This window comes from Ptychodera flava, chromosome 14 (genome assembly GCF_041260155.1).
Source record: "Ptychodera flava strain L36383 chromosome 14, AS_Pfla_20210202, whole genome shotgun sequence".
NCBI classification, from domain to species: Eukaryota; Metazoa; Hemichordata; class Enteropneusta; family Ptychoderidae; genus Ptychodera; species Ptychodera flava.
The window spans coordinates 11,167,210-11,189,767 of NC_091941.1; the positions used below are offsets into that span (position 1 = coordinate 11,167,210).

General features: G+C 36.3%; 2 protein-coding genes across 2 annotated transcripts; one reads left to right on the forward strand and one right to left on the reverse strand.

The window, feature by feature from the left end:
• Nucleotides 1–1,215: 1,215 nt before the first annotated feature.
• LOC139149339 (adenosine 3'-phospho 5'-phosphosulfate transporter 1-like) lies at nt 1,216–12,632 on the reverse strand. Its single transcript, XM_070721054.1, has 4 exons — nt 12,303–12,632; nt 8,975–9,201; nt 5,798–5,910; nt 1,216–4,984 (listed from the first exon to the last, which is right to left on the reverse strand). The coding sequence occupies exons 1-4, from the start codon at nt 12,326–12,328 to the stop codon at nt 3,992–3,994; spliced, it is 1,359 nt and encodes a 452-aa protein (XP_070577155.1). The 5' UTR covers nt 12,329–12,632; the 3' UTR covers nt 1,216–3,991.
• A 94-nt stretch (nt 12,633–12,726) lies between these two features.
• LOC139149341 (proteasome subunit alpha type-6) lies at nt 12,727–21,368 on the forward strand. Its single transcript, XM_070721055.1, has 7 exons — nt 12,727–13,134; nt 13,543–13,637; nt 14,403–14,484; nt 15,573–15,728; nt 15,860–16,038; nt 19,736–19,830; nt 20,823–21,368. The coding sequence occupies exons 1-7, from the start codon at nt 13,059–13,061 to the stop codon at nt 20,878–20,880; spliced, it is 741 nt and encodes a 246-aa protein (XP_070577156.1). The 5' UTR covers nt 12,727–13,058; the 3' UTR covers nt 20,881–21,368.
• Nucleotides 21,369–22,558: the final 1,190 nt, after the last annotated feature.

Genomic DNA, 22,558 nt, shown 5'->3' on the forward strand with positions numbered 1-22,558 from the left:
CCAAGTCAGTTTTTCACCTTCTAAAATTGTCTTTGTATTTTTGCCACAGTTTCCTGTCCTATTTTCTCCAGGGTCAATGGTCTATCATTGTGAAACAATGGAGCAAAAAGTCATACTGAGTTTCTCTTTTTAGGGTCTATGGTGTATTACATCACTCATTTTGACATTTATCTAAAAGCATAATTATTTTCAAGAGAGAGTGTTCAGCATCATGAAATCTGTATGTCATCATGTTTATCACAGATGGTATAGACTGAAAAATTGAGCGCCTTACAATGCTCACTGACATGAATGGTAATGAAATCCCTCACAGGAATAAATGTTCCTCCTTGACACTTTATAGTGAAGGGATGGAGGATGCTAGCTTTGATAGTACAGCATGACTTAGCTTGATTTAGTTTTGCCATCAAACTCACACTTGTTTGAATCTATTGAAGAATTTCTGAAAACTTCTTTGCATTGGCCCTACACCGGTAGAGGCAAGATGTAAAATTCTTGCACAAGGGAGAGCTTCCATGGTTTGCATGTCAACTTAGCTTTAAGGGCACTGCCAGGGATGGAGTTTGATGTTCAGATTGTGATAACAAGCTATATGTGGTATGGTAACTGCATGTACATTTCTATGCAACATGTATGGAAACACACACACACACACACACACACAAATCAGTTGGGCAGAGTTGTTTGTGAATGAGATAGTTGCCTATTAAGGACACCGTTAGGAACAGAAAAAGCGTCCTTAACAGAGAGGTGTCCTTAATAGACAGGGAAAATTCTAGTCAGAGTGTAACTTTTGGTTTGATAAATCTGTCCTTAATTAAGGGGTCTGAATTGATGCAATCATTACCTATGCTGTGAGTGGATGAGAATCTACAACACTGCAGTTAATCTTTGAACAGTGAATGATATATCCATCAACATTTTGAATATGTATGATGCTTAGATGCAGGCAAAGGATGAACAGTTCAAATCAAAGCTTTGGCAGCTGATGGCAGCATTCCTTAAGCCTTTCACCCCCAGTTCCCTGTATACAGGTCCAACTTAACCATAGAAAACAATGGAATTGGGACAAACCATGGTGGTGAAAGGGTTAAAGCAAAGTGTAATGTTTGTAAAACATGCTACCACAGACTGGCACTTCAAAGCCAAGTCAGTACCATTCTGTAGACAAGAGAGATGCTCTGATACATTAAAAACGACTCCGTAATCCAAATATTTTAGTTTCCTTCAATATATTATTTTCACTACCACAATTACTCTCCAATGTTGTTGACTCATTCACAAAGTAATTACAATCATGCAGATCGTAGTGAAATAAAATGTTCAATACATCCCAAAAAAGGCACTTGATTTGAAATAAAAACACAAAGTATAAGCTACAAACATGTTGAAGTGAAATCAAAATAACAATCGTAAATAAAAGTAAAATAGTTCATGGAAGATAATAAAGTGGACTACACATTTCATAAAATTAAGTTACATAACTGTTCCAGGTGACATGAACATTGTGATACTACACACTGACTCTTTTTTAAAGTCATTTTGCCCTTAGTTTCCCCAAACTTTTGAAAAAATACAGTGTAACATGCCAGATAGATTGCACTGAGCTAGTCATAAATGTGTGAGCACCATAAAATCTAAACTGATAACTGATTTTCAGAAATCAGATGCCAATCCGTTTAAGTATTTTTAGAATTTTTTGATATGATCGCAGAAATAAATCATCTAGGCTTGTTCGGCAAATGTTGAAATCTTGTGTCAGGGTGCTAGGACTGAGGATGACACAATAGCGCCGAAGAAATATGATTTCAGATACCAGACTGGCCAGAGCATCAATCCAAATTTATTTACAAGTAAATTGACCTGTTCAGATGATACACATCACAAGCTGTTTTGTCAAGGTACTGAGAATATATCCGTTCAATAATATTGTCAATCAACGTAGATATTTCATAATATCCCCAAATGGAAAGCAATGTTAAATGGTTTCAGGTAAAACTTTCAGAAAATTTCATGTTATCTTATTGCAGACTTAGAAATTCAAAATCATTCTTCTCATTTATCACACACTGAAGTTCATTGTTCCTCAAGATCATTGCACATTCCTAACAGAAAAATTCTGTATGTAAAAGGTGGGCTACTTTTGGCAGTTTTCTAGATAACTTCAACATTTAAAGGGGAAGTTCACCAAGGTTGATTTTCACATGTGCTTTGGGGTCAGTTATTCACTCCAGGCTATGCATATTTGTATATTTGTGCTGAGCATCACTAATTACAATGGTCATGCATTTATGCAATGGATACTTGGTACAAACACTTGTTAGGCAAATACACAGCCTGGCGTGAACATGAGTGAGTAGACAATGCCTTACCCATCAGAAAATAGTCCCTGCAATATCACTTGATGAACGCGCCAAGCTTGGTGCTTTTTCCCGTGAATCAAAATTCATTAAGTTGATGAAGCCCTAGACTGCAACTTCCACCTGTATTTTTGTCCATTTTTGTAAAAAATTGTGCAATTTCTAATGGTGAAAATGGCTTTTCTGGAATAACCTACCCTAAAGCTAGCACATAGGTAAAAATATGTCTTGGTGAACTTACCCTTAAAAAGCCTGCAGCTATAACTACACTACATGAAAACAAGTCTGTTGCACTGTTTCCATTTGATTTCACAGAAGTGGCCACTGAATTACAGAATTAATTCTACAGTCAGGATTTCAAGAAGAAATCTTCCTACATCTACAGAAGCAGCCTCTAATATAATATTCCAGTTGCCATATCCATATCAAACTACCCAAGCATCTCGGCTACACAATGTTGTCAACACCATCCATGCTCACTTTGTCATAAAATTTTACAGAATTTTCCTGAATGTACTTTATATTTGTTTCTGTAGGTCTCTAAAACGACTCAAAACTTACAGGCGGCCTACACAGGTACCCACTAAGAAAATGTTGCAATAATACCTACTTCTACTTTGGCATACCTGAAAGACTACACTGGACCCAATCTTTAGTATGAAAACAATTTGCTTTTTTAGGGGGCCCCTCTCATAGCTTTTTGAAGCAACTTGACCCCCTAGGATTATGCTGATCTGTAAAATTGTACAGTGTGGGCCCAGCTTTCTTCAGTCTAGCCTCTACTACTGGTGAACACAACCTAAGATTCTTGTACACTGCAAGGCATGCCTTTTGAAGAAAAAAGTCACAGCGATAGCATTCACAATCTCCCTGTGAATAGCCCTACACAGGCAGCTTTGGAAATAGCACTATACAAAACTTTACAATGAAATAAATAACACCTGTACACTGGGGGATATGTTACAGTTGCTGTCACACAGAGTTGTCAAAATACTCATTTTACACACCTGCCTTCTTTATCTCGTACACTTTTACCTTCAGTATAACAAAAATCTATCTCTGCATACTTTAAGCCTACTCCCAGTGCCTGGTTAGGCAAGTTATGACTAAAACATTTCAATGCCAGTTAGAACAGTAAAAATACAAGAAAACAGAATATGTGTAAAACCTGAATGACTTCACCATAATAAATGCTTGCAACTTCTTCCATTTATCAGATCGATCGCACCCTTCCTTATCCCACATGCAGACATAGATATGAAACACTTTCATATTCCATGGACATTTTCATGACTGGCAGTCCCTCTACGTCCGTAGAAAATGTGAAAATTTGCACAACTTTGTCTTACACACTGCACATGATACTGAAAGTCACACAGCTAAATGAACTGATACAAAATTTTCAACAGCAAGATCTCCTCCATAAATGCCAGTTCCTATATATATTTATGGGCTCACATGTTAAGTAAAGGTGAAATTCCACATGAACAAATCTGTAAGTGAACTATGTACATGAAAAATAATATTTTTAACCAAAACTTTGACAAAATCTGACTGTGAACTTTGATTTAACAACTCTGATGCAGGACAACTGTTTCACACTTACTGCATAAAAAAAATTTCTGACTCAGTTATACTTTACTGTTGGTATCAGCCTCTGATGGTGCTGGGATTTTTTTGGGCTTGTTCTTGGACTTGGCATTAGCGTAGACCCTCAAAAACAACGCCAGAAACACAATTAGGACCCCTAGCACACCAATGATGGTCAGCGGGTGACCGTATATGACACAGGACAAGAGAATGGCAAGTGCTTGTCTGGTGGTCATAATTATGGTGAATATGACGGCACCGAACTCACCGATTGTGTAAAAAATAAAGAGCTGGCCAGTAGCTGAACACAGGGACAACAGCATGACATGGAGGGTGAACAAGCTATAGTTTGTCATGAACCATACTGCTTCAAAGAAACCCCCTTGCTCAAGTAAGGACCCGCTGGTGAAAAGACACGAAAACAGGTTAACACCAAACATCATCTGGATGCTTGACATTTTGTAGCGCTTGAACAGCTCTGCTTGCCAGTTTGAAGTGAAACTGTCGAATGTCATATATCCTATCAAGATGATGACGCCAGATACCGTGGTGACCGTCGTCACAGATGATTCATCAGACTGCGACAGGAGAAACATCGCTACCCCAACTGATATCAAACCAGCTGTAAAGTACTCATAGTACTCATAGGACTTGCGTGAGACTACTTTGCCCATCAGCATGACAGGAATTATCTTTGATGCCTTGGCGATGACCTGGGTCGGAAAGCTGACATACTTCAGTGCTTCATACTGGCACCAACTGCTGAGGATGTTGGACAGCGAAGAGTAAGAGTACTTGTACATGGGCGCGGTGTGTCTTGGCTGTTTTCTGAGCAGCATGATAGTTCCCGCAGCGATGAAAGCAGAGATTCTGTTCATGAACACTAAGAACTGAGAGTTCTTGAACCTGGCGGAGTTTCCCTCTGTTCCGTAATCATGAGCCATAATTCGTTCTTGCAGGACGCCCCAGGTCAGGTAGGAGCCTTGGAGACCGGCTACACAACAAAGCAGGATAACGCCTTGCCTGTACCTTGACTGAAATAGAAAAGACAAGCTCTTGTCAATGACATAGTCCCCACTTGGTTAATGAATTTAGAAACCAACGATAGAAATGATGGTCATATTGGATTGTATCATAAAACAAATTGATGTGCATATGTATGACATAGATAGTTATTCTTGTACTAAGTTTGAAGGAAATCACTCCAGGTATCTCTGAGAAATTTGCATGAATGGACATATTGACTGACGTATGCATGGACACGACTAAATCTATCAGTCCCCCCTGACTTTGTCCATGGGGACTCAAAAGGAAACTCGATGGTATCAGTAAGAAAGCTTTAGTTGTGTTTTTATACCATTTCACAAGTAGGATTGTTACAATCTGCTGTACATGCAGAGCTCAAAGGAAAATGATCTTTCAAAACTCATGGCAAAACAAAATTAGGTATTTGAAATTTGCACATTTCCTACACCAATATGTAAATTCTGTCAAAATATTTACAGACTAGGTTTAAAGATGAAAATACACAACTGTGGATTTGCTGTTTTGAGTTTTACCGTCCGACTGTATCTCACACTACAGGTGGTTGTGAAGTTTTAAATAAGAAAGAATATTACTGAATATTCACTGTGTCCTCTCCACTGTCTGCTTTCATAGAAACACATGAAGAATCACAAATAAGTACACTCTATATTCCTTTAGCTTTCCATCAAGTTTTACTGGACTATATATGGTTCACTATTGAGAAATGCTAAAAATATGAAATCTACCATTGTTCACATCATGACGCACTTGCAATATTTGTGTGCAAGTTGCAAGATTGCTCCAATGAGAAATGTACATACCTTCGATGTTTCAGCAGTGGAAATAGCTGGTCCTTCCTCAATGCTTGGCTTTTCTTCATCAGCACCATACACACACATCTTTACAGTCTTGTACAAATATCCATGACCAAGCCCTGTCAAGGAGACATAAAAACATGCTTCATGAAAGACTATGATGTAAATGTTACAGAGAGTGATGAAAAAGTTTACCGGCATTAGCCCTTTGCCTGCCAGACAGTATCACTTCCCCATCTGCCATGTCAGAAAAAAAGCGGTACTGAGCCAAACCACTACAGCAGAATTCCACATATTCATAAGGTCAAATTGTAATCCATGTACAATGAAAAGAAAAATGGATCATTCACAGCTGACAACATGGTCAGGGCTGTAGGAATAGTGTGTAGTTGTTGCCTTATACACATGACTGTGTATTTCAATGTAATGACCATAAAAAGCTATGGGAAGAGGATCAAAGGAGTCAAGCGGTCACAAAATGACAATGATGACGTAGAATTAATAACCACCAGAAAAGATGTCATAAATATTATCTTCATGTGTGCTTTGACGTATTTCTGATAACTCATTATCCTCCAAATTTGTGTTACTGGAGAGAAGGACAACACACATATTTGCCAGACAACAAAATGCAAAGTTATAATTACTTCAAGGCTATATCAGTGCATCTGTGTAATGGTAAACAATGAGACTGCTGTGCTGTAAAATGGATAGAGAAGCACAGACATCAGCACATTAATGTCTTTGCCAGGGGAAGTTCTGTCACCTGGAAATGATATGAATAGACTTTATTCTCAGTGACGCTATTCTAACATGGAAATTCATATTATTTAAATATAGTTGTGTCTTTACGCACATGCAGTCATATTACCTTCATAAATATTCATCTCTAGACTTTTAATTGTCATCAATGTTATCAAGAACTTATGGCCCTCAGTCAAGGAATGCATATGTTGAGCAGTATCAGTATTACAAAGAATTGAAGAAATTTTAGTTCATGACAATATCATGCATGAACAAAACTAAAATAAAACTCTTTAATATCAGTTACACTGTCCCACACAACCAATTACTGATACACTGAGAACTTTGATTTCAGAAGGGGATGCAACGATAAATATTTTTGTGACATTTTCATAAAATGTTATTAGAGTGGACTGTCAACAGTTCCTTGTGCCTTCTTTGCCTAGAATACCAACATAGCTAGTGTGGCCAGTGCTGTAGACTGGGTATGAATTATTTACTTTTCCCTACAATGGAGAGCTGAAGGCAAGTGCTATAGGCATGAGCTATGTAAAATTAGTGTGCAATAATGGTAGAACTTAAGAACAACCTACTGGTACAGCATATATACATTTTCATGTAGCTATAGCAAACAGCACTTATTACCAATTTGTTTTCGTGTTATATATTTATGTTAATTTGATGCAATTAAAGTACTGGTAAGACTTTTGCAGCACATGTGTGCAATGTTTACCTGTTGGAGGTTTTTATTAAATCCAGCAAAGCTATACCTAAATCTCTCTGAAGCGATTTTCTCTAAAATAATTGTTGCAATCCAGAACCAAACCTACAACAACTTTTTGTGGATGAAAATTTGTAACAATCACCACTGACCAGTATGAAAATTTATTTTCGAGTGACACAAATTTCCCACACACATCTCTCACAGACAGGCCACGCACATACAATTATGAAGGCATACACTGATGGCAATACGATGTGTTTGCTTTGCACTTGGTGCCACAGGGGGCACAAACTAGATTTCCAGAAAATGGACTATTGATGTACAATTATGATGGTTGAAACGAAAATCCTCTCAATACATGAGTGTGCGTGTGCATGTGCGTGTGTGTGTGTGTCTGTGTGTGTATCAAACACAATTATAAGCCAGTCCTTGAAATTTGATCCAATTCACATTGTATGTGAGACTGAAAGTACAAAAGTACAGGAATGGAAGACTTCATATCCTTCATGCTGTGCAACTGTTTACTGATGCTTTGATTTCTACACAAATTTCCCTTCATAAAATTTGGAGTTTATGAATTACATTGCCTGCTGTACTGATGTCATTGGAGCATGAACAATCAGCCAAAAATCATATTAATTCAGTCATTATGATGTTGTAGATGTGGCACTCACTGTTGACAATTCATCTTTTTGGACACAACCAAGCTGTTGCAACAAATCGATTATTGTTAGTGGTCTTATTTCTCCATTGACAAATAAACCGGAAACTTCTGTTGCACTAGGATTGGCCAATCATTTTTTGTCCGCAGCATTAATAATATCGACAGCTGTGAAATCCCGTAAATATGAGTGATCATGCAACAGATTCGGTGATTGGTGACCTTTCATTGGAATTATAACATTGGCACACACTATAAATAGGGGCCATTGTACAGCAACAGGGATTACTGAAGAACAGCAGCACTGCGGTCTTCATGGCCGATGCTGATTATAGACATCGTTGGTTTCCACTTATACCGTAAGTCGGAAGTAAGCATGTAGACAGTTTTAAATTTTTAATACAAGAATAGATGAAGAAAATACAATATTTAACTTTTCTCAGAAGAAGCATATCGAAAAACTGATCAACATAAAAAATGGTGATGCTCTCAGTTTTCAGAAAACATGTGTATGCCGTTGTGTATTATAAGAGTTGTTTAGATATGATTGTGGCACACAGGCTGTACATGTGAAGAGAAAGAAAGTTCATTTGGAAAATAAAATTCACCTATAAATTGATCCATGAAAGACATGGTTTAAAAGATTATGTTGCACTTATACGGACACTGTTTAGACACTGTTTGAGTACGTGTCATTACAAGTAAAGCACGTTTTATTGGGCTTTGCACATATTTCCTAGCAGATGGAAGAAATCATAGCAAGTTTACTTGTCACAAAAATACACAATTAAACTCATGATTACACTAGATTACTCTGTGGTGAATGGCAATTTGAATTAAAGAAACGATATGATGAAGCACCTCTTGTTACTGAGAAACAAACTTCTTGATTCTGGTAATTGTATCACATTACTCCAGGTCCACACATGGGAAAGTTAGTGTGGAACTCTACAAAAAAGAAACACACCACTGATACAATTCTCATATAATCTTTGATCTGTGAGTTAAGTCTGACAGTCAGTAAAGGTTGCTGATAACACAGGAAGACACTTACCACCTTTCTCCAGGAAATTGGTTTTCTGTATATACCTAATAACCAGAGCTGCAGGAATGATAATGGAGGCATATCCAGCTAAATTTAAGAGCAGTCTGAAGATCCAAAAATCTAATAAACCACCTTCTTGGGTACTTCGCCTACTAATCTCGTGTGTTTCCTCCTCTTTAGCAAGTTCTTCTTCGGCTACAACAGCACTGAATAATGCCACACAGTACAAAAGTACCCTGAAAATATAAAAAAGGATTAGATGTTACAATTGTACAGGGCAAGATTCTTTCTTTTGAAAAGGAAGACAAACTATATGGATGACACAGATACAGTGTCTATTGTTTCATGTGAACTTTAATAAGTCCAAACCCAGTGGTACATGCAACATGATTCCTTACAAACACAGCAGGCAAGTATATAGCACCAATGAGGTCAAGTATTGACATTTTGATATGAATAGTGCGATATGGTGAACAAGGATTTTACCATCATGCTCATACAGTTTCAATAAGCCTCTAAATTGTTTGACAACACATTGCTTTTCTTTTTGAAAATACTTTACCATTTTGCCCCCAGACAGTATCACATCCCCATCTGCCAAGTCGGTAAAAAGCAATATAGAGCAAAACCATACATACTTTCACCCACTTGGCTTGGCATGTTGAAGAATCTTAGTCCATAAAATCAGGTTTACAGTATCTCTGTTTTGAGAGGCCTTCATATGTTCTAATCTTTGTTAAAATGAAAAATGTGACATTTTGTGCATTACTAATATAGTTTTAACCAACTTGACCTGATATTGACATATGAACTTGGCAGGACAAGGGATATAGGTTCTATCGTTGACGGGTAAATCAGTTCCAGTATAATCTCATGCACAAAACGTGCGGTTAACATAACCCTCACCCAAACTACTATTAAGCCTGTTGCAAGTATATCAATAAGGCCCTCCAGCAAACTGGAAAGTATGTTTTTTGACACCATTGCCTGTATAAATTCACAACACATGAGTCAATAAGGCGATTCATATCATGCTGAGAAATTAATTGAGGGTAAAGTAAACATTCTGACACCACAAAAGGAAAATTCATTTGTGGGTTTTACAAAGTCTGTGTAACAATTATTATTGATCAATAAACTCCAACATTATATCTGCATCTTTTTAATTAAGCCGGTAAGATGGATTGTAAATCCATAAATTCTATATTTAGGGTACAGGTACAAGCTAAGCCATTCAATATTGTATAGAAAGCTATGAATAGTGCTTTTTCCTTGATAGAGCTAAGCAAAACACAAATTGCCAGAATAATATACTGATTTGCCTTTATGCTTTTTGGAAAATTCATTGTGCCATCTTTGTTTTCGGCTGAAAGAAGTTAACAAAACAGGGAAATACAGATGAAGGAGGGTTTTCTTTTTTATTCAAATAACTATACAGTTTTTGCTGTAACCACACAATTAGATGTCAACATTGAATGAAATCATTTTCACAAACGTCAATGTGTCAAGAATTTGCAAACGTGCAATTACTAACATCTGATGCAGGTGTGAAAATATAACATGCAAAAGTATTTTTGTCAAGGGTATTACTGATGATAATTTCAAGTTTACAATTCCAAAATGTATACCCGGGAAATCCAATGCAAGGCTGGAGAAAAAAGCCAGAGGATTCCAAGGCCATTCATCTAACTTTACCCAACTCTGGCAAATGTGCTTATGGAAGAACAGAATACGAGTCTTTTTTTGTGATGAAAATCCTAAATAAACATTACAGAATATGCTGAGAACACCATTTTTAAGAGAATGTCTTGAAGGAGATGGTAAATTTATGCATTAGTGGATAGATCATGCCTAGCATATAAACAAAAGAAATTTTGTCCTCCACTCCATGCACACAAAAATATTTGAATGAGATAATTGTTTGGGAAGTTTTTCTAATATAGAAATCAAATAAACATCAGAGATGTAGTCAGTGATGTAGTATTAGGGAATCTTTGACGGAGAAAGAGGAAGGAAATGTACATGACACTCTAGAATCCCAAAGTAGTAATATTCATAACTAATCTCAAAATTTCTAATATTCACAGCAGTTGTCAAAAGCATTCAGTCTGAGACTTTATAATGAAATGGAAAGTAAAGATAGTATGGCAAAATAATATCATTCATGTCAAGGTTGCTTAGATTGCTGCAGATTTTAAATTTCTATGTTTTCCAAACCAAAGAACTCTGAAGCATTCTTTGATTTGCCCAATTGATGACAATAATAACTTGCTGCTCAACAGTTGAATATGATTTGTATACACACATTGACAGTGAATTCACTTTTCCTCTAAGGTTGAAAAAATATTAAATGAGATTTTATTTGAATAGTATACTATCAATTACAGTAATGTGGACTGAAACTTAATTAATATAATGAACCATCTTTTGTCTTGGCCCCATTTGGAAAAGTACAACTGACATAAAGTTGGACATGACAGAGCAATATCACTATGATGTCATTTTATGATGTATTAAATTTTCCCCACTGCATATACTTAATTTCCATTTGGCTGCCACATGTACAGTGTGACAGTTGGCAAAATTGATTGACCAAACATCTCCAAAGCAGCATTGTACTGCGGTCAGACTACATAAAAATACACAATGGGCACGTAAGAAAAGAAGCCTTGAATAGGAAAAGGCGTGTTCTGAATTTGGTCAAGTGCCGACGAAAATGGTACCGGCTTTCAATGCTTCACATCCCCGTTTTGATTTTTGTTGCCGCTTATTGACGACATTAGTGCAAACAGTGAGAAACAAAGTATATATACAATTGACATCAGTCAATTAATGTTAATTAGTATAGTTAAAGATGCCCTTAAATTTTAGAGATTTCTTTTTTGTAAAGATTTAAAATCTTCATTACTGAAGCTCAATGAAATTCTATCTTCCTCCCGTCCCGTTTCAAGTTACTATAGAAACTTTCCTCAACAAGTAAAGGTCAGCCTCCACAACTCCCGACGATACATCATCCACAAGTTTACATCTTGCTATTTTGTCAATCACACATTCACGTTACTGTAAATTATACCTATTACACTTGGACAGTTACTTATTAATTTGTTACACACCCTCGACAGGACACAGGAAATATTCCGCATAAAAAACACGCACTAGTGAAAAAAAAACTATACCATCACCCTATTAGTGCACTTCCACGTAGATATTCCATGTGTAAGTCAAGGTGCCACGTCAATGTTCAGACAGACTGGGAATGGAAACTTCACCGTCTTGGCGTTTGAGAATCATCAGCATTTTCTATCGCCACATACGAAATATGGATACAGATACTTACCGAACAAAGGTAACGTCTCCGACCATGTCTACAGGCGGAGGGATGAAGCGAAGTAAAGATGAGGCGACAGGAAGCCCTGTGAGCGATCAAAATAGGCCCTACCTACTGTATTGATTACGTTCTGATAAACGTTCATGCGTACTATTCACTACCATACGACGAGACAGCGAGGTTTGTTTGGATTATGACACGTTTGGAGTTACTGCGACTTAGGAAATATCCGCGCGCAACACAAAATAATCCCTTTAAAAAACCCTTGTTCGTAACTTTACAGTGAAGTTGCATTCGATAAAATAAAAACCAACAAAGATTTTGTCTACCGTTACTAATATTTCCGAAATTTATCACAGTTTATTTATTTGTCAGTGCGGATGAATCTTTCAGAGCTCAACCGGTGTGTTCAGCCGAAAGTATTTTGTCCCATAGTCGCTTGCTGGCGCGGCGATCATACACTGTAACCTTTGACTTTCAGAAGTTCTGATGGCTGCCTTTTGTGTCGTTGCTCTCAAAAGAAAACCCTTTACTGGTCGCCACGCTAAAATTCAACAACTTAATATCTGTTCAGTTTAATTTGTGCGATTAGTTTCCATCACTGTGTCTAAAGGAAACAAGTTAAGTGCTCAATCTACAGTTCCGATTCCTGCTGCTGCGTGAAAACCAGTGGAGTTGAGTGAGCGCCACCCAACGAACAATTTTGTTTCTGCTGCACGTCAAATCATTACGTTCGTCGTGTGTATTTTTTTGCAACTTTGAAACATGTCCCGGGGAAGCAGTGCTGGGTTTGACAGACATATAACGATATTTTCACCTGAAGGAAGGCTGTATCAAGTTGGTAAGCGGATTTTCTTACTTACTGTTAGATTGGTTAGCTCACTCAGTGTTGCATTACATAGGCCACATGTTTTTGCTGTATCATTCGCCATTTCGAAAATGGGATACAAACATCATGATTAGTTTGTGCAATGACGGCTTCAAGCACCCTATTTATTTGATAGCACTTTTAGGATGTCCATCGTTAACACCTAATGACAAGCAGTTGCGTCAATTCCGTTGGGTGACCATATTTTCGTTCTTAATTTAAATAAATGTTAGTAGTGAAATAAACTCCACCATACCTCACTCATTAGATAAACTCAAAATGTGTATTTTGTATTTTGAATATTTTCAAATAAGTGTATATAAAACACGAATTGGACTTTGTTATTAATATGAACAAGTTTATCTTTTGTCTTTTACACAGAGTATGCATTCAAAGCTATAAATCAAGGAGGACTGACATCAGTTGCAGTCAGGGGAACAGACTCAGCAGTTGTTGTTACACAAAAGAAAGTACCTGTAAGTGTAACTATGGAGACATCAATTCCCATCTTTACTGTTTACTAACATACTAGACGTAACTTTCTCTATGATTGAATTTCTCCCGTTTAATTCTTAAGCATCATCACTGGAATTGTAACTTTTTTCATTTGTTATTTAAAATATTTATTTGGATTGAACATAGCCAATTCATCTATCGTAGAAAATCCTGAAATTAAGTCCCGCTGACTTATGAATGCTTTTCCTGTGATTGCAGTTCATAGTCTTCGTTACTGTAATTAAAGATATAAAATTAAGCAATAAAGCACCCCCAGAGATGGTACATGTATATCACAAGATTTTGACCAGTTCCCGACATTTAATATGCATAAGCGATAGCGAGTGGATATATGAAGTGGACTGGTCAAAATCAAGTGGTATACCATCGCTAGGTGTTCTCTATTGCTATTATATCATAACAGTGTATTGAATTTGTGGGATTAAACGTCAAAAAAGGATTTCTGAACTTGCCAAGAGTTCGTGTGTGCCAACGGTGGTCTATCGTCTCAACCAATCAGATCACTTCATTTGCACTGTCAATATACTAATATTATATAATGATGTATCCTGCACTGTGTCATTAACTTTCTCTGTCCTGTGATGCTTGTAAGCTCAGTAAGGATTATACCATTTTCATTTATGAGACCTTCATCAACAATGATAGCTTGTTTATGTGACATTTATATAGGCAATGGGTTTGTAAAGTTGGTAAAAAATGAGAATGCTGCTGCTTTTCTATTGCAGGACAAATTGATAGATTCAAAAACTGTTACACACTTGTATCAAATCACTAATGGCATTGGATGTGTGATGACTGGACTTGTTGGTAAGTAGACATGTACTTAAAACATGTTGTGAACTTTTATCAGCTCTGCAGTAAGCAACACCTTGCATTTCAAATAGTTGACTGTCCACTGTCATCCGACACCTCTGTCATTCAGGTCAAAGCCATTGGCTGCTAATGCTTTCCGATGTTCATTTCTCATGGTTTGTAGGTCCATTTTGATGAGTTCATTTACATCAAGATTACATTTTCAGTACCAATTTTGTCATTCTTTTTTGTAAAGGAAATCATCTCAAGAAGTGATTTATTCATTCAGATATGTTCAAGTGGGGCATTGTGCCCTTTAACAAACATGTATTTCTAGAAACTTTGCGTCAAATTGAGGAGTTGTGCAAAATTCTTTGTGTCGGGCCTTATATCTTTACTTGTAAACCAGAAATTTGCCTGGGTCACAGGCAATTTATGTGCATTGTGGCATATCATATTGCCTCAGAGGGCACACGGAAGTGGGGAGACTAAAGATTAGTGGATGCACCTTTGGTTGGGAATTGAAAGGATTTTCTTTGGGGCTCCAAATAAAAATGATGGTATGAGTGGACTCCCTAGGTTACTAATAATTCAAACAAATTTCTCATGTGTCCACAAATCTTCAATCTATCATTTCAAGTTTCAGCGGAATTTTTACACCTACACTTTTGATGATCCTCATTTTGTCAAACAACATCTCAAAGAACACATGTAGTTGCTTCGAAATTACGGGTTTAGATTCCATAGGATCATCCTATAAATTTTGATGGAATTTTTATGTTTGCAAGTTTGATCATTGTTTCTTCATACAAGAGTCTTCAAACAGCTTATTATCAAGATTGTATTATTTCATCTGTGTTTGTGAAGTATCACAGCAGAGTAGTACCAGTCAAGTTACTTACATTTTAAAGTTAAATATTTTGTACAGACATGTAAAGAATAACATGATTTAATGTATGATCAAGGCAAAATGCAGATTAATTGCTGGATTTTGGAAAATGACATTTTGCAAAAATAATGATAGAATGACACACAAAATACATCATATTTTCTAAATGAATGAAAAATAATAGTATTGACTTGTGGCTTATTCTCACTTGTAGCTGACAGTCGTTCTCAAGTTCACCGTGCCAGATATGAAGCAGCAGGTTGGAAATACAAGTATGGATATGATATCCCAGTGGATATGCTATGCAAAAGAATGTCTGATATTTCACAAGTTTACACACAGAATGCAGAAATGAGACCATTAGGATGCAGTAAGTGATATCATTCGTCATCCTGTTACTATTGTGTAATTTCTTTTGTCCATAGACATAAATAGAGTAAAGAAAACAACATAGTTTATTTTATTCACTCATATAGTTTCATGATTTGTAATTTTTGTCAGGTATGATATTCATTTCCATTGATGATGAAAATGGACCTCAGGTGTACAAAACTGATCCAGCAGGATACTATTGTGGGTACAAAGCCACAAGTGTGGGCGTCAAACAAACAGAAGCCAACAGTTTCCTAGAAAAGAAAATCAAGAAAAAAGCAGACTGGACATTTGAGCAAACAGTACAGGTATGTGAGAGTTTATTCCCCGTCAGGAAGAGTGGTAAATTTTGTTGTCTTTGCCTTGAACAAAAACATTCTTTAATTTATTTAGTGTAACTATTTAAGTTTAACTAGACAGTCAAGCAATCAGTGACCGTGTGGCATTGCATTATGTAAATGACTACCTGAAGTTTTGACTTTCAACCATGGCATTGTAGAAGTCTCAATTCAAATGCCAATATTCATTCAGTATTCTCAATTATGAGTTTAGACCACTGTCAGGGTAGAGCTGCATTTTAAAATAATTGTGTGAATTTATTAATTTCATTCTGATTTGAAGTGCTTCCTTGTGTTCTTTGAAATACCGTGGAGAGTTTGCAATACAGAAGAATTCTATGCTATAGCCATACAATTTAACCCTACTCTGGATGGATGTTTGTGTTTATTAGTTCATCAGCTGGAATCCCATCACTCAGATTTACCTTGACCAATTTCTTTCAAACATGGTACAAGGACAGTGTATTATGAGGACATGACATGTCGATTTATTTTGTCATACAATCCAATATGGCTGCCAAGCAGCCTTTCAGCTACAGAGCCATTTCTAATACATCTCATACATACTGCATCTGATCTGATTCCATTCAAACTTGGTACAAGCACATCGTATTCTGACTTCTGTATGCCTGTATGTCAATGTGTGGCAAGATACAATGTAGTATGACAGTTGGACAACCATTAAGTTGAGATTTTTTTCTTCCCCAGAGCCATCACTCAGACAGGTCTTATCTGATTCCGTTCAAACTTGGTATAAGGACATTGTTTTCTGATTTCATATGCACATGAACACAAATGTCTGCTTGGCAACAACCTAGTTGCAATATTTTCAGTGATTGTAATATTACATGGGCAAGGATAAGCAGATTGCATTAAAACTTTATAGGAGAACAAAGTATTACGATGTTTATGTGTAAGTTAACTTGTCTTATGATTAAATCCAAGATGGTTGCTGGATAGCCATTGTGTCTTTATTTTTGTACACTGTTGATTTTATGTTGTGAGCCATGTTGGAGACTTAGTTGATCGACATCAATCAATCTGGGTATAATGAAAATATTCGATGGTTTACATGCACATGTCAATTTATGTTGAAAAATGAACAGTGCGTTGCATGACACAAATGCAAGTCGTGTTGCAGCCTTGTACAGGCCATATGGTCTCCAGGTCAATACTGTACAGTGCATTTTTAAAGTTCCTACGCATGAATGCAAAATATTTACAATAAAGTCTTCAGCCACACACAGGGATCAACTATTTCCCCAAAGCAGTTGATCGGATGGGGACAATGTCATCCACCATGATTTGTTCAGTGTGAAAGAAAACCTCTGACAGGCATTGATTTATGAAGAAAATGTAGTCCAGTGAGTCTTCCTCATGTGTACTGAAGTTTGTTGATGGAAGGCTTGGTCACATATTTATACCTGCTTTATGAACATATAATTATCCTTCAGAAGAGATTGGGATGGTTACAAGCATAAAATGGAAAACAGATACAGTTACTTAGAGTTTCAACAAACATGTGATAAACAACAACAAAATAGTAGCAGCACATCTACATGAAATTTTTGAGAATTTTTTTATCAATCAAATAAGGCTCCTTCTTCTAGGTGTCCCATTTTAGAGAGCTATTAACCTGTCAAAACAAGATATTTGCCAAGGGCAGTTTGTTTCCCATGGTTTATCACCACAGTCATGCTAGGAGCCAGCAGCAATGTTGCCATGGTTACCAAATTATTTACCCAGGTTCCTAAACCTATTTCAAAAACTGGAAACTATTGTAAGGGGTAGTAATAAATATGCACAACAATGTATGTATATCCATAATATTGTGATTACTCATGACCTATTTTATGTTTAATCTCTCCATATTCCATTGCTGGTACAATGTGACATTTATTTATTACATTCAGTGAATGGTAATGTCAATCAAGTACTAATGTGTTACCAGTCCGAGAGACAATTCAATTGTTCAGATATCCTCACATTGCGTCTGAATGGAACAGAAAATTACATGAACATTATGAAATATGCATTCATGTCAGATGTAAGGCTGTGACAAACAAATACATGATTACATCTTACTTTAATTTGATTCCTGCCATTTCTGACATGATACAGAATTACTATAACGGTTGAATCATGTGAACATTTTCTCTTATCATGTACACTATAAGTTAATGTATGTAATTGTATGGTCAAAACTTCATTCGTTTCAGTGCTTGCAATCATCTGATTCCAAATGAGTAACATCGTGCGGGCAAAAAAATTGGTATTTCCACAATTGATTATCACAATATGTACATTTGCACTTTTTTTCATTGATTGCCAATTATTTAGTCCTGATATTTTTAAATGGATTGCTCTCTCTCTCTCTCTCTCTCTCTCTCTCTCTCTCTAAGAAAACCCCCACACACACACACACCAGACCTCATGAACTGTTCCCATGGTATACTGAATTAATAGGGGGAAACTTACCCCTGTAGCTGTTCATGTAATGACATAAATAATGTCAAAAATTTGTATCAAAAGAAAGCTAATTACATTTCCTACTAGGGGATTAATTACCTTTTTAAGCATAGAAGGATTTTCACGGATGACAGCTTTTATGATACACTGTTTTGTTAATTGTTTTTTCCTAATAAATAATGAAAAGCATGTAATATGAGAGAAGTGTAATTAGAAATGTTTTCATGTCCTCAGCGGCATTGTGATCTTGATTACATCATTATTCCGCCTTCTCTCAGGGAGATTACTCTACAGTTCACATCTTACTGGTTAGAATTCAATCAAGTATTGCAATTTATTCAGTTATTGGAATTAAAATATAACCTTTACAGTGTTTTCTCTGCATTTCACTGAAAGGGGCAATTTCTGCCCCATCCCTCAAAATTAGGGGGCAGACTTGACATTTTAGGGAGCAGAGACAACAGCTAATTCACAGGTCACTACACTATGAGCTTGGGTCACCATCATAAGGGCGTATTTGCTTGCTGTGTTTTGAGTGCGATTTTCGCACTGTCAGTAACTTTTAAAGGGCAGAAAATTTCTCGAAGTGCATAATTTCCACGTTCAAGAGAAAACACTGCCTTTAGATTTTCAGTGTATATCGCATATGCAGATTAACACTTTTCATGAGGTTTGTCATTTAGAGGACACTATGATCACTATCACGCAAACACATACAGCATCATTTTCATGTTATAACTATTGTGCTGCAGTAATTTTGAAGATTATTTGTGCATTTACAATGGTGTTTGTGTACTCTCAGGAAATTCTAATTCAATCAAAACAAGATGTAGTTGAAAAGTGATGACAAATGATGCATCATGAATGTTATACATATAACACCAATACCAATATCATTGGTGTTATATGTGTAGTTTTCTTTGACGCTGGAAAATGATATGAAATACTACTGTCAACATCTAAGTGTAAACACAACAATACACTTCCCAGTCTTTCTGTTTGCCAATGATAAAAAATGACAAGCATTAGCATTCCATCTTCAAAGACTCTTTGTCCAAATTGCCAGTTCAAAACAGAGCTCTCTATCATGGGTTTGACATGACAACCCCAATACCCAGTCACACCAACCAATGAAGACTATAAGTATTATCTATTCTGTTCTTTGTAAACAGTGCTTGAATTTTTGTTCTGTCCACAGACTGCAATTACATGTCTTTCAACTGTGTTGTCAGCAGATTTTAAACCGTCTGAGCTTGAAGTTGGAGTTGTTACAACTGAGAATCCAAAATTTAGGTAAGTTGAGAAAACGGCTATCGGTATGCAAAATAGACAGGTAAATTCTCCATTGCCATATTTTGTCAACCAGTAGATGGAAAAGGGTATGTGCAGTAATATTGCAATAAAGGTTGAATGTCAGTGAATCTGTGAATAGCATTAATATTACTTTGTACCAATGTCAGTTCAGAAAGGAACAATAAATGAAATTTAGGTACCATAAAAACCCTATCAATTTGACCAGAAAAAATAATTACGATGATAAATTGTCAAATTATGAGAAAATTAACAAAGCAAAAATAATTTTAGTGGTCAAATTATTAGGGATTTCAACTCTTTTGACAGTTCATAAGTGATATGCTTACTATCTTGGATGATTGAAACATATAAAGGTGACTTTCCTGAAGTTCTGACTGACACATTCTGTGCTGTACATTGTATTGTTCTGTATATTTTATCCAAAATAAAATGTTCAAAACAGTTTGTCATGATTGGTTTGTCGAATTATTAGAGATTGAGAAAGTCCCAATTTCCATCAGTGGTCGAACTGATAAGGGTAAAATAACATTTTACATTTAAAAATAGGGTTGTCAAATTGATAGGGTTTTTACGGTAGTTTGTTGGTGCAGACTGACAATACCACATTGGAACAGACTCCCAATGACAGCTTTTTGTATATGTGAATATGTAAGACAATAGCACTGCATTACAGTAAACATTGTAATGCATAGATGTACCAGTCTCAAAGAAATATACAGTTATGATAACAGAAATATTTTTTTTTGCTGTGTTCTGCCAATGCAGTAGCACCTTTTTAAAAGCAGAGCTAGTGCATTTCCATGCTGGTAAATATTCAACTTTTTGCCGTTATAAACAGGAAAATATTAAATTAGATGACACTGCTCTTACATATATAGCTTTTACCTCACTTTTATCATAGATATGTGTATGATGGTTTCTACTTCAGACTTCATACTGACACTCTCTTCACTCACTGTTTTACATTGCAGGATACTGAAAGAAGCTGAGATAGATACACACCTAGTGGCTATAGCAGAGAGAGATTAAAGCCAGCTGTGCAGTTTTAATCATTAAGATTATCGTCAGGACTATAAAAAAAGGAAAAAAATATTTGTACCTTTATGTGTCTCCATTTTGCTTCCGAAGCACATTGTCAGAAATACCATCACTTGGCAAGACTTGCATCGGTTATTTTCTTCCATCAAAATAGTGAATCAATGCTTTGCTTCTGTGTAAAGTGATGGGAGATTTGAGACACTGGTTTACACAATGTCATTCATGAATAACATGCCATTCACAGTGCATCAACAGGTTATATTCTTTAAAAAATAAAAGGATTTGTAGAACTCTAGTATGACATATATATGATATGAAACTTCACTCATTCAGTATTGTCAAAGACAGGCAAGAAAGTCAAAAGAAGTTCAGCCATATCTTAGCTTGTGAGCAAATCGATGTGCATAAGTTGTGGTAAAGAATACTGTCAGTGTGTCTTTCGATTGTGAATAAAAGTCTCTTCATTTTTTTTTTCGGAATCCATGTTTTCTGACAAGTCAGTTTAATAACAGTAAACATAATCATATGAGGTACCTCCTCTGTCAATGTTTTTGCATCTACTAAGTCTAATCTAAAGGTCAATTTTTTCTTTTTTTTTTTTTCCTAAAAGTCAATTTCATGAACAGACGTCTAGTGTCAGCGCCCTCTATGGTGTGTTATCGTAGTTTCAAGAAATTCTGAACCCAACGAATTCGATCACACCATGGATGTCTATTTTTTACATCCATGATCACACATTGCTGATCATCCTTGACCCAATCAAGTTGTGCATTCAAACGATGAGTACACACAAAGCTACAGATCAAGTGTCTCATTATGTGAACAAGTACTTCACCTACGTTTGATGGTGTATTATCACAGTCTATAACCAGCAGTAGGCCCTATATGATAATATTGATGATTAGAAGTCGACGGTTCAATGCCTAAACACACTGAACTTAATGAATTTTTTGTTGAACTGTGATAGGTATCCAATATCTCTATGTCTATAAACAGTATTTTTAATTTTCTCTCTTAATAATGGAAACTACCCCGGGTTGTTCACGTATTTTTAGAGGTGTGACTGCGAAGGATATCTGGATGCAATAAAATTGATCGTAATGTCATGTTATTGGCACCACTCAGTTATGTGTGACAGTTTAAGCAGTTCATAATGTTGATTTTCTTCGACACTATGCCTTTCATGTCAGCAAACGAGTAGTGAATGATGCGAAATATGATATTTTCTGCAAGGTTACATATTTTTATAAGTCATGCCTGAACAAACTTGAACTAGATCCCTAACATAACAGTGACAAACCTGCGCTTACATCTCCCTAATTGCAGTATAATTTTGTTTATTAATACTATTTATTGTTGTTGTTTATCTGCTTCTACTCTATGATTGCTGAAACCATAGACCCTCGAGTTTTTCTCGAGGGGCTTTGCTGAATCTGATATGTAGGGCTGATCAGGGGACGTGTGGACGACTGATATTTACATGTAACACATCGACAGAGAATTCCAGTGTTCGGCTTTGCAATCCCCTTCAGGGCTGTGTTCTCTTTCTTACTTTATGCATCTTAACATGAGCAGCCTCTCGAAATGAAACAGCTTTCTTGAATCTCCTGGAAACTGCGAAAAGTGGCGAGTGTTCTATGTTTGCGTGTGCTTGAAATCAACTTATTAC

Coding starts and splice junctions, on each gene's coding strand:
- LOC139149339 (XM_070721054.1), bottom strand. CDS start 12,328: ATGGTCGGAGACGTTACCTTTGTTCG. Junction 9,202..12,302: donor GGAGACGTTACCTTTGTTCG/GTAAGTATCTGT, acceptor TTATATTTTCAG/GGTACTTTTGTACTGTGTGG. Junction 5,911..8,974: donor CAATTTCCTGGAGAAAGGTG/GTAAGTGTCTTC, acceptor TCTCCTTGACAG/GGCTTGGTCATGGATATTTG.
- LOC139149341 (XM_070721055.1), top strand. CDS start 13,059: ATGTCCCGGGGAAGCAGTGCTGGGTTTGACAGACATATAACGATATTT. Junction 13,638..14,402: donor TTACACAAAAGAAAGTACCT/GTAAGTGTAACT, acceptor TTTCTATTGCAG/GACAAATTGATAGATTCAAA. Junction 16,039..19,735: donor CATTTGAGCAAACAGTACAG/GTATGTGAGAGT, acceptor TTCTGTCCACAG/ACTGCAATTACATGTCTTTC.